Source organism: Pituophis catenifer, unplaced genomic scaffold, assembly GCF_029215685.1.
Source record: "Pituophis catenifer annectens isolate HBS135680 unplaced genomic scaffold, rPitCat1.0.hap2 SCAF_2, whole genome shotgun sequence".
Lineage (NCBI taxonomy): Eukaryota > Metazoa > Chordata > Lepidosauria > Squamata > Colubridae > Pituophis > Pituophis catenifer.
The window spans coordinates 175,696,252-175,709,032 of record NW_027256882.1 but is presented as its reverse complement, the minus strand read 5'-3'; the positions used below and the strand labels follow the sequence as shown (position 1 = coordinate 175,709,032).

Sequence of the window (12,781 nt, the reverse complement as noted above, 5' to 3'; positions counted from 1 at the left end):
AGAGGACGTAGTACAGGAACAGGTGAAGGTGGAGAGACCATCTGTAAGTCCTGATCTTCCAAGGTCGAATAGAGTAACAAGACCACCTGATAGGTATCAGGCAACAATGCTCTATCAAGTTCCTACAACATATAATGAGTTAACCACGTTTCCACCTGAAGACCAGGAAGTGTGGAGATCTGCGATGACTAAAGAACTAAAATCTTTGCAGAATGTAAATGTTTATGAAACTGTAAAAATACCACAAGGTAGAACTATACTCAGTAATAAGAGGATATATAAATTAAAGACTGGTATAAAGGGTGAACCAATATATAAGGCTAGGCTGGTAGCTCAAGGAATTAATCAATCTCCTGAAGATTATGATGAGGTATTCGCTCCAATTTTAAAAGCCATTACACTAAGAGCAGCGTTGGTATGGGCAGCTAGATATAAATATATAGTTAATCATTTGGACGTAGAGACTGCATACCTACATGCACCACTACAGCACGAAATCTATATAAAGAAACCCTCAGGATTAGAGGAGAATGGGACATCTGACTGTTGGTTATTAAGGAAAAGCCTTTATGGGTTAAAACAGTCAGGGTACGAATGGAACCAGTGTATTGTAAGAACATTAGAGAAGATCCGATTCAAAGCAGGATTAGCAGATCCATGTTTATTTAGAATGGAGAGGGATGGTAAAGTGTCGTTTTTACTTCTTTTTACTGACGACATAGCTTTGATTACAGAAAATGAACAAGAGACCAGCAGGATTGTTGATCAATTAAAAACTAATTTCAGAATTAAAAATCTAGGGGAGATACAACAATACCTGGGTTTACGAATTGAAAAAACCAGGGGACGATTTAAATTATCCCAAACTGATAAAATCAATAATTTATTAAAACAATTTAGGATGGAGTTATGTAAACCATCAAAGACACCTATGGTTCAAGACTATTGCAACATTGATGTTACTAAACAGTCCGTTGTTTGGTAAAGGGATTTACCAATCGCTGGTTGGCAGCTTATCATAAATCAGCAATTGGTCTAGGTCCGATATTTTATAATGTTAACCAATTGGCTAGGTTTAACAAGGAACCTAATTAAGGAATTTCTGCTGGCAAGGTCCAGAAGAGGAGCCTTTTCTGCCACAGCTCCTGCCCTTTGGAACTCATACAAGAGGTGAGATCTGCACCCTCCCTGACCTGACAGGTAGCATGGGACCCCAATGGGGGTACACCATTCTGGAGATGGCTATCGGATTAAGAGAAGATCCCAACTCTCCCCATGTACTTCATGCTCCCCTCCACCCCATCTTTTAACTTTTAATTTTTATTGTTGTTATATATTATTTTATCATTTTAATGTTTACTGGCTTTTAATATTTGTAAGTTGCCTAGAGTCGCATCTAGATGAGATGGGCAGCACACAAATCTAATAAATAAATACTTTCACAACAAGGTCAGCATAAAACAATGATTGCACTGAGACTTGGGAAACTACTCGAGAAACACAAGGTAAATATCTTGCCAGCACATTTTACTTGAAATAGGTGAAGAATCTTTTTTACTCATTTCCTCTTTCCACAAACTTCAAGTCAGAACATGGTTCCTTTTGTGGGCGGTGGAAAATTAGTTCCCGACAAACTCTCCACTGGAAAGTGATTCCATTAGAAGATCCTCAGCACTATCAAGGTACTTTGCTTGTTCAACTCTAGTGCTGTTCAGTGGGATGCCTCAAAAGAACAGGATGCACTTCTAGTGTCAATCCCTTCAAGTATCGGTAATACTTCCGCCATTATCCCAGCTTGAAACATGACAGTTCAGTACAGACCCTTTGCTGGAAGTATACTTAGATCTCTGCATCCAAAGTGTAGACCCGTATCAATTCCAAGACTATCTGGTCCATAACAGGTTTGGAAAGATCTTCACTGAACACCTAAAAGGTAAATTAAATTAGAAAAGTTTTAGCAAAGCAGGGAAAAGACATCCTAGCAGGATCAAGTAAGCAAAATACTCTTCCAGAATATAAAGTATCCTGTAGCCAATTGGGATGCATATTTTTTGCATACTTTCCCTCACCAAGAGAGGTTTGAAGAATGCAAAAATTCAACCTGACCACAGCTGGCAAAAGGACAGAAGATATGGGTGTAAATATATAACATAAAATGATGCTTCTCTCAATTAATGCTCATTCCATTAGCAACTGCAATCCTATTTCCAACTTCCCTGTGAGCATCACAGCCCTGGCTTTTATTCTTATCCTGCAAAGATGCTCCAATGCCTGACATAGAAGATGGATCTGCAAAGCTAAATCACATATGCAAGTACATTTTGGGTTTTTGGAACATTTTGGAATTTCTCCATGTTTTACAATTTAGCATTCATCATCATCTCTATCTGTGAGATCCCAGTTTTGATAGAGGCAAGCCTAAGTCTAAACAAGAATATGGCTGTCTCAATTAAAGCAGATCTGTGATTGATTCTCTCATCTTTTTGCAAACAAATGGATTAGGACCACTGAACTGGGTGAAGATTACCTTTCCTGCCCGATGTTATTTATCTAGCTGAAATTGCTCTGCATATGATATAGATGTTATTTGCTCCATAGAGTTCATGTATGTTTTAATTCAGTTCAAAAGAACCATGGCTATATTAGTCACTTAGAAACAAAAACATGTAACCCAGCTATGGATAGCTCAACTTCATTTCACAACTCAAAATGTTATTATTCAGTTAACAGCATGCCCAACTGTAAGTATGGACCTTATGGGCATTTTTTTTTAAGTTTTGACTTAGCATATAGTGTGTGCACTTAGCTATTGTGATTTGTGATGGTTATGTCTCCATCACTGGAAGTTTTTAAGAAGATATTGGATAACCATTTGTCTGAAGTGATGTAGGGTTTCCTGCCTAGGCAGGGGGTTGGACTAGAAGACCTCCAAGGTCCCTTCCAACTCTGTTATTCTGTATTCTTATTGACTTGTGGCTGTTTACTTATATAATTTATAATTCACATACTTCGATAACTTTGATTGGCTGACATAAGGTTAAAATTTCCATATTTCAAAACATTATAAGAAATATCATCTTCAGCTAACATTGCCTGCCTCAAATGCTTAACAGAAAAACCAGATTTTCACTGTTTTCCTGAAATATCTAGACCTGGGAAAAGACCACCAAGAAACCCCAATTCCATCCAAGAATCTGTCTCCTCAGCCTCCCAAGGAGCAGGGACCAGAGCATCCCCTGCAAACTGAACAACCAGGACAGACAGATTCTATCTGTGATCTGAACCCAAGCCACAGAGTGGCTTTATAGGTTAAGACGAGCTTCTTGAAAGTCCTCAAAACCATACCGGCAACCATCGCAGTACCTACAATACAGATTTAACTCTGCTATAGCAGCTCTCACTTGCCAACATGTGGGCTGCCACAATCTGTACCAACTGCAATTTCCAGGCAGTCTTCAAAGACAGCTCCAAATAGAGAACAGTTCCAGTAATCCAATGTTGACATAATGAGGGCATGAGCAACAGATGCTAAGGTTTCACTTTAAAAGGGGGGCAGGCACCTTAACTGGCAAAACAGTCAGAGCTGGACAAAGGCTCTTCCTAACCTTCTAGGAGGAACCATGAATCCAGGAGAACTCCCAAGTTGCAGCCTACATCTTCAGAGGGAACACAACACTATCCAAAGCCAGTGAATGCTTATGTACCAATAGCAATTCTGTCTTGCTGGGATCCATGTCCAAAGCCCTCATTAACTTCACATTTCAAAGAATGACAAGACTTGTAACAAAATTATCTACCACAAATGCTGACAAAATCCTCAGGTATGAGGTGGAAACAGAGCAGATCAATAAAATGTCCAGGGAAGATCATTTTCATCAATCCTCTACCCTTGCTGAGGTCCCTAAAGGAAACTAACTACAAACTGAGTATGACAAAGTTCTAATTACATCATTGCCATTGAAGCCATGAACTCCCAAGTTATTCCAGGTCCCATCCTCAGAGCATGGAAATTGAGTTATCCTGCATAAGAACCAGTTCAATGGTAGCCCCGTAATGAGGTCTAGAAACTCAGTAAGATTGCTGGACAGCAGGAAGGCAGCAGATTCTCTAGCTTGTTACTGAACAGAATTTCAGAAAACACAATTAACCCACATGCAGTAGGGTAGCTAGGAACAGTTAACCCTAACCCTAACTCCTGAAACATCTGAAACCCTGGATAATTCTCAGATGGGTCTAGTCTCCATTCTCAGCTAACCACATCACAATTATACACATTAAGTGCAACCTAGGGTTTGTTCAAACTAATCTGATTAAAACCATTTACAGCTCAGCATAACATATGAACACAGCCAAAATGCACAGACCAGGATTGAGGAATTTGTATCTTTCCGTGTGTGTGCTTTTCCGAAACCTGAATAATGCTGGCTTGGGTTGACAGATACCAGGCAGCATCATAGTTTTGTTTTGTTTTTACTAAGTGATCTTATTTAAAAAATGTGTAAGGTAAGGATTGTATGTAGTTTAACATTTGCTTTGGTTTTGGTATATTACTGTATACTGCTTCAAAATTTTCTCCTAATATGGAAAGTTGTAGATAGGCTGATTAAAGAAACGGCTGGAAGATCAGTGGGAGGTTTTCCATTTCTGGTGCAGGTCAGGTGATAGCAATGACTTAATATCTAAGAAACTGTACTACCCACATTTCAGTGTAAAGTGCGGAGGCTGTGAAGCAAGGATGCTAAATAAATAAGCAAACAACCATATAAACAAAATCCCACAGAGACAAGCTCCAAAACTGGACCCAATTAAGAGCTGAAGGACACAGAACGCCTCTGAGCTGTTCACTTCCCACCCTGTCTCCCTTACCTGCCACCACGGTCGCTCTGCTTCAGCATCAGCAGGTACTTCCACTCCATAACACTGCAGAGCAAGGTAAAGGACTGTCACAGCAATATGCTGTGGAGGGTGCTGGAGGCACAGGGGTCCATGGTAACTGTCCCGCAACAGAGCCCAAGCTGCTGCCGCCACTGGGGTCCGCTCCCAACTATGCCGGTTCATCCAGTGCTTCAGGGACAGTAAATAATGGAGAAGGTACTGCATAAAGAAAAAGACATCTTTCAGAGGAAATTGAAAACATGGGGAAGGAGAAGGAAAAAACCTGGTGTCAACTTCTCTTGTAACAGGACTGTCCATTCAGTGCCCAAAGGCAGAGAAGACTTAACCCCCCCACTCTCCCGTGTACTTCATGCACCCCATTTCTACCCTATGTCCCTCCTATGTAGCCTAGACCTTATGGGGCTGCTGGAAGGAGACACGGAAGCAGAGCACACGTAGCATGAGCAGCTCACACTGGACAACGCTGTCTCTCAGCTCCCAGAAATGTGTGTCCAGCTCCAGGGGGTCACTCCGAGGATGCAAGTACCTGAGAGGAATAAAGAAAAATGCTGAAAAGTTTCTGTTTGCAAGTAAGCTGACTTGAGCCTTCCCCTCAGCTCCCAAGTTAATGGTGACCTTACAATCTTCTACGGCTTTCAGATAGGTTGGCTCATTTATGAAGGACATTTTTTTAATAGGAATAAATTTTACTTGATAGAGCAGATGTATTTATTTTTCAAAATTACCATGGGTCTGAAGTTATTATAATATATAATTATAGGTAGTCCTCGACTTATGATTAATAACCTCTCCCACACCACCTTATAGTTCAATATATAACATTATTTAGCTAATTCATAAAAGCAACCTAGCAACCCTTTGAAGTTACAACAGACCAGAAAAAGAGGAGTTACGGTTGGGTCCCCTCCATGGTAACATGACCCCAACCTTAGACACTCAGCAATATGGCCACATTTATGGCCGTTTGCAGTGTTCCATGGTCACATGCCCATGTTTTATTATGGTTTTGCTAAAAACCAGCACATACATCCAGTAAATCGACATTTATGACTGCTGCATTCACTTAACAAGCACCACAAAAAATGTTGTAAAATTGAGTTGGTTAGATGGCCCAACCCATTTTACGACCATTGCAACATGACTGTAGTGGGCAGGCTTCATTAAGGTTGTTTGTTGAGGACTACCTGTATTAGAAAGAAGAAATTGCCATAAAGCCAGGAAATAATTTCCCTTCAGGTCATGTTGTGGCCCGCCAGCAGCCTGTGTGGATTGTTGCTGATCCCGACGACAAGGAGGCTGGTGTGGTGCTGCGCCAGCAGCCTGTGCAGCCGTCGCTTGAGTCGGACAGCGAGGAGGCTGAAGAAGATGTGGTGCCAGAGGCAGAGATTCAGTCAGGGCCTTCAGAACCTCCAGAGGCTCCTTTAAGTGAAGAGGATGAAGAGGAGGAGCCTCTTCTCAATGCAGGGGCACACAGAGCTGCCAAAAGGCAGGAGTGGTTCCTCAGGAGGAGGTCTCCTTGAGAGTAAGGCTTGAGGCTAATTGGTCACTCCCTTAGCCTACTTAAGAAAGAACGCAGCTTGCAACAAGCTGCAGGAAACAACTTTAGTTTGCTAATCATCGCGTTGGGATTTCTCTGCAACATTGTTTCTGGGCTTTCTGCCAACTCCAGTAAGACTCTTGACTATCTTATCTGTGGAAATCTGGCAGGCTGTTAAGAACGCTTATTAACAGCCGGCATTTGCTAAAACTGCATTATTTGAGTAAACTAAGTTTTGTTCAGAGTTTGTGTGTGCTGTGTTCTTTGGGATCCGTAGCTGGGGCAGAACAGGTCAGCTTTGCTAATCACTAGGGAAGAAACATCTCTTCCCACACCACCTTACAGTTCAACATACAACAACATTCAGCTAATTCATAAAATACTCGAAAGCTATTTACAAACATAATCATTTGGTTCAGATCCCAGTTCATCTCAAGGAGGAACATATATGTAGCAATCCTCTCCTACTTTATCCTTTCCCAGAAGTTAGGTAAAACAATGGACTCAAACCTCCCCAATATTATTATGACTGAATAGAGGTTTGAAGCTGGCCCTGTAATGTAGAATGTTTTACCCAATTCTGTTTTCCTTATCTAGAATCAAGGCAAGGAAATTTAATTGGGAGGAGAGGGATTGGACAGATAAAAAGCCACACTTCAGGTTCTTCATAGAATTTCAAGGTTTTTTCCAGAACTATTATTTGCAAGTTCAACTGGACTTATGCCTGCATCCTACTTCATGAAGATAAACTTGGCTGTCTAAGCTTAACTTTTTTTTTTAATAGGAGTCTGAGCTCTCTGTAGGTTTAGGAGATTCTACCAAATCCCACTAAATTCTATATTAAAACTTATTTACCTAATGACTATAACAGTGAATCTTTTCCGCACCAAGTGCCGAAACAGGAGTGCATGTGCGTGCCAAAAACCAGAAGAGCAGCCGCCCAGTGCATATGCACACGCTGGGAAGTTATCTTCTGGTTTCCGGCATGCGCATTGGCCACCTGGTTTTACGGTTTCTGGTGCGCATGCGCGCACGAAGACCAACTGCCCGGTGCACATGTGCATGCTGGAAACCGGAAGACCATCTTCCCGGCGAGTGCATGCGGTTGTTCTGGTTACCGGCGCTCCCATGTGCGTGAAGGCCAGCTCCAGTATGCCGGAACCTGTAAAAGCAACGGGTGACAGCTCGCGTGCCCGGAGAAATGGCTCTGGATGCCACTTCCGGCACATGTGCCATACGTTCACCATCATGGGACTATAATGTGCACTGATATTTCTTACAGCCTGAAACAGCTTATGGAATTCACATCACAAAATGCAGAAAAGACATTTGGCTTACATGATGTTCAGAGTTTAGATCTCCTGGGCTCAGAGGCAATGAATAACAATTGTTCAGTACTCAAAGCTGTCAAGTGTAATCTTCCTGTTCTATTTATGGACTTCCTGAGAAAACCTGACCAATATAAGAATGGATGAGGTCTTTTTCTAATCCACAAGGTCTTTTCGTGAATCTTACAAGGAAGTCTTGTGTATTAAGATGACTTAGCACAGCTGGAACTAAAGAATCAGATGTTCATAAAGGATAAAGTGCATTATAATTTAAAGCTAATGGACCTATGACCTAAGCCAATCTTCTTCAATCTGCTCTTCTTCCAAGTATGTGGGGGATGCAATAGCCAGAATTCCTAACTGATATGACCAAATACTGGGAATTCCACATTTTGCAAAACGCCAGGTCCACCTGGCTACCCATCCCTTGATTCAGCAACTACTTTTGCTGTAGTAGAGGCTCTCTTTGCAATGGGAAATGCCAAGCTGCAGGAAGTTGGTTTTGCTGATTCTAAGCAACTACTTACTCCTCATATATCCAGCCTACCCTTCATAACTACATATCCTGATCCCAATGCTTATTACCTGTGGCTCACATTGATGATGTCTCTTATCCGCAAATGCTGTTCTTCTACCTTCCCAGCCAGATACAGTGCAGCCATAGCTACCAAGTAAGGATCATATGGCTCCAGAGGCACCTCCATAAAAAATCGGTGATAGATGGTGCACGCTGTAGCAATAGGGACAGAGCGCAGGCTTAACTTCACACCTGTTAGCAGAAAGGAGATTCAGCAAGGAAATTCTAGCCCTCCCATTAAAGAATAAGGAAGAATCAAAACACAACTTCTTGACTCAGAGATGACCTGACCACAAGCAGAGAATGTAAGGTAAAGCCCATCGGGAAGTTCATCTACACAAATCTCCCTGAAATTAATGGAAGTTGACAAGATCTGTCCTACTTGCAGAACTCTCATTGTAAAGCTGTTTCGGAATGGGAGACTTGAGGCCATGTGGGATATGAAGCAACACAGCCAAACAACACAGCTAAGATTCTGGGAAAATTGGAGTTGTAGAGGTTCAGAACCCAAGTATTTTTATCCTGTTCCTCCATCAGAAATAAACCAGTTCCCATTTTCTAGAATTCTCACAAATAAATGCAAACACACTGGAAATGTCTGCGTGTGTCTACTCAAGTATAAGACATGACTAAAACTAAATAAGAAATAAGAAATAGAGTAAGTCATACCTATTTCACACTACTTCATGAAGCTCATCAATCTAACATCTTGCATTATCTTTGACTTTAGGCCTATCCAGTAAGACCCCCTAACTCCAAGTGCCTCACAGACTGGCACTTTCTCCCAATACAGCAACTCCTTTTTCATAGGAATTGGACATTACTAACCAAGGAAGGGAGATAGTTTAATCAGCAGTAGCAATTCTTAGCTCACCTGCTTCCATGATGAACCTGCAGACTTTGAAGTGAATTCTGACATTTGCAGATAGCTGGCTGGTTTCCTGCAGTCTAGTGGGATTCATGGATGTTGGTTAGTCTCAGAGGATCTGCATAAGCAAGAGAAACAGATAGTCAATTTAGGAAACACTCTTCCTTTACAAAACTTCTACTATTCTCTCTACAAACAAAACCCACTTCACAAGTTGTTTTATTTGGTTCCACTTTTTAACTGAAATTCAAACACCAGCTACCCATGTTTTCTACTCCAGGGTGAAGACAATCTAAGAAGTGTTACATTTTCTCAGTAAATTAAAGGACGCTTGTAGAGGAAAGATCATAGCTTTCCATCTTCTTATAGAACCAACTACAAATTTGGGGCAGGAACACTATAGAACTCCTGGGGCGCTAGATTTCTCAACCCTACTGAGCCGGTGGAATATTAAAAGTTAAATATTACCTCTGAAAAACTTTCCAATATTCCTTTGAATCTACATTTAAGGGAAGGGGTGAATAGTACAGCAATATGTTTTAGAGAGAGATCTTTGGCAGAAATGGACCAAAAGTAAGACTGTAGTCCATCAATGGAGCTTTAGTCTGTTTTTTTTCGGGGACCGGGGATTGCAGACAATGGTTGAATTGATGCAGTCTAGTGTTGTTGTTAGTTGTGAAGTCGTGTCTGACCCATCACGACCCCATAGACAACGTTCTTCCAGGCTTTCCTGTCCTCTACCATCCTCTGGAGTCCATTTAAGCTCACCCCTACTGCTTCAGTGACTAAATCCAGCCACCTCGTTCTCTGTCGTCCCTTTCTTCTTTTGCCCTCAATCTTTCCCAGCATTAGGCTCTTCTCCAGTGAGTCCTTGCTTCTCATTAGGTGGCCAAAGTATTTGAGTTTCATCTTCAGGATCTGGCCTTCTAAAGAGCAGTCAGAGTTGATCTCCTCTAGGACTGACCGGTTTGATCGCCTTGCAGTCCAAGGAACTCGCAGGAGTCTTCTCCAGCACCATAGTTCAAAGGCCTCAATTCTTTGGCGCTCAGCCTTTCTTATGGTCCAACTTTCACAGCCATACAATGGAACTGGGAACACCATAGCCTTGACTATATGTCTGATGTTATAATGTAATTAATTGATTCATTTATTTAAAGGCTACTGCAACTGTGCTATTAGTTCTGCACACAAAAATAGTAGCGTTAATTTTTAAAGGGACAGTAACATTTTGAGAAAGATGGAGGGAAGAGACAAAGATCATTTAATAACTGTTTCACGGGTAGCAAAGGTAAATACATCAAATGAGCTCTATAATACTATAGGCATTATACACCTTAACTGAGTATAATAAGTTCCTCTTCTAACAGGTGTGTGTGTGTTTAAAGATAATTGTGTTTTCATTATTTACAAAATCCTGAGACTGAATTATTGCAAGGGGGGGAAGGAGGGAAGGGGGCATGATGGGAAGGAGATCATGCCTAGTTATAACAGACCCTATGGAAGTGTTCTTCAATCTGGGATCCTCCACCTGCCATTGAACTGAATTATCATGATTCTTAGACAGATTGAACAACAGTAAGTTTGGCCGGGACACATCAGCGTCACCATCCCCAACATCTGAACGGCACCCTAGGGGCAAATGACCCCCAACCTCTTGGGGCACCAGGGACCGGAGGGGACGTGGTCTCGCGTGCTGCCTGCACCCCACGGATGGGGCTTCGCTTGTTTGCGCGGACCGGTTGTTGGCATGCCACGGACCGGTGTCGATCCTCGGAAAGGGGGTTGGGGATCCTTATCCTAGTGACCCCCGCCCAATCTTTCCAGAGCTTAAGGATCTATTCAGGACCGGCCAGAAGTCGAAATTTTCGCGACGTCGTGAATTTGGCTCCCCTTGCAGGAGATGGTTGCATTTGATCTCACCTACGCTCGGCCCGGATGATTCGAGACCCGGGAAGCCCCGGGCACGAGCAGGGAAGAGAGCACGAGCAGGCTCCGAGCCCTTTCCTGCTCAGTCTGTGTCCCAGTGGTCTCCTGGCGACTCGTGCCCGGTTCACAGCCACTCCCGGACCACCCTCGGACATGTTCCCCCCGCCTTTTGTTCTCTACCCTGTAACTCGGCTTGAGAGAACCAGACCGGGGAATCCCTCTCGGTAGTCGCGTTGGGCCGTCCTCCGGCTTCGGCGGTCACCCGCAAAACGCCCGGGACGAGGCGCAAAGCGGAGCCTCCGCCGCCGAGACACAGAAGCAGCGGCGGCCGAGCGAGCCGAGCGCCCACGTGGACCGTCACGTGAGAAAGGCCTGCGAGGGCGCGCGCGCTCCAGCCTGCCCTGCCCCCTATGCACGGAGGATTGCGTTCGGCGCGCCACTCTCGCGCGTGCGCAATGCTTCACGGAATCGATCAATGGAAGGGACCCGTCTTGGTCTTTTGTTTTTCCGGGTTGTTGTTGTTGTTGTTGTTTCTTTTCGCATCGTACACAGCGGGAATAGTATTGTGAACAGTATTATAAAAACATTTCATTACAAATAGCATTATTGTAAAAACTGGGTGCTGAACCAAAAACCATTCCTTGGTTGCGTTTAAAACTATTGTGCGTAAAAAGCGTTATAACTTGTTGGGAACATCCTGCCAACTATGCTTAACCAGTCAACTTTGTTTAAACAAATGCGAATACAGCCTAAATGTGAATACAGCCTAACTAGTGCATTTTTCTTCCATAGCTTTTGTTAGTGAATAAGGCGCACCATACCAGTTTTTGCTGCAAAAAAAGTAAAATGGTCACTCATTTGACTCTCGGGGTCAGCAGAGGCTGGCTTTCACCAAAGTGCAAGGGTGAAATCCTGAATTCCACAGGAAAACCATCCCTGGCAAGCAGTTCAGTAACGCTGAAAAACATTAATTTTGATGATCCTTAACTTTAAAACTATTTTCTAGTTTGTATGTAGCCAACTGGAGATTAATAAAGGGAACATTTTTTTCCAAAAATAAATATATACAATATAGTTACCAAGCTGTGGATTGCACTCTTTAGTGAGTTACACTTAGCCATTTGTCAAGACTTCCTCTTCCAAGTTAGTTGGAAGTTGGAAATTAGTATAAATGGTTACTTATTTATGTATTTTATCAAATTTGTACAACTATCCATCTCCCTAAAAGTAATTGGGTGGTATAAAGCAACAAATATTTTAGAAAATTATAAGCATACTAAAAGCATTCAGGGGTCAGACGGTGAGGAGGAGGCGGGTCTTGTTATTTGGGAGGAGTTTGATCCTGTTACCCCTGAGGAAGTGGACAGGATCATGAGGAAGCTGAGTGCGACCACGTGTGTATTGGACCCGTGTCCCTCCTGGCTGGTTTATTCAGCTCGGGAGGTGACACGTGACTGGATCCAGGCAGTGCTCCACCAGGAAGCGCGGGAGGACCCCTTGGAGGATAGAGCCGAGGATTTTGTTCAGTATCTGTATGACAAAATCACTCAGATTCGGGAAGATTTGGACTCCGACTGGGTAGTCTCAGGGGGAGGGACTGGGGCAGGTCTTGAGAATGTTATCTGAGATGAGTTTGATCCTGTGACCCC

The 12,781-nt window shown here is 42.8% G+C and overlaps 1 protein-coding gene across 5 annotated transcripts; it reads right to left on the bottom strand.

Annotated features, from left to right (window-relative positions):
- Positions 1-646: 646 nt before the first annotated feature.
- CCNQ (cyclin Q) lies at positions 647-11,434 on the bottom strand. 5 transcript variants are annotated; one of them, XM_070935153.1, is made up of 6 exons: positions 11,127-11,434; positions 9,213-9,324; positions 8,347-8,530; positions 5,290-5,422; positions 4,867-5,094; positions 647-1,926 (listed from the first exon to the last, which is right to left on the bottom strand). In XM_070935153.1, the coding sequence occupies exons 2-6, from the start codon at positions 9,298-9,300 to the stop codon at positions 1,840-1,842; spliced, it is 720 nt and encodes a 239-aa protein (XP_070791254.1). In that variant the 5' UTR covers positions 9,301-9,324; positions 11,127-11,434; the 3' UTR covers positions 647-1,839. The 5 variants fall into 5 exon arrangements, with proteins under 5 accessions (XP_070791254.1, XP_070791253.1, XP_070791255.1 ...); XM_070935152.1 differs by having other exon boundaries at positions 11,313-11,434; XM_070935154.1 differs by lacking the exon at positions 11,127-11,434 and adding an exon at positions 9,975-10,431.
- Between the last annotated feature and the right edge of the window lie 1,347 nt (positions 11,435-12,781).

Bases quoted from the DNA above. Each gene is read 5' to 3' on its own strand.
- CCNQ (XM_070935153.1), bottom strand. From the start codon at position 9,300: ATGAATCCCACTAGACTGCAGGAAACCAGCCAGCTATCTGCAAATGTC. The intron at 5,423-8,346 runs GTAATAAGCATT...TATTCCTCTCAG, and splicing joins ATCATCAATGTGAGCCACAG to GTACTTGCATCCTCGGAGTG. The intron at 5,095-5,289 runs GTCTAGGCTACA...TTCTTTATGCAG, and splicing joins CCTTCCAGCAGCCCCATAAG to TACCTTCTCCATTATTTACT.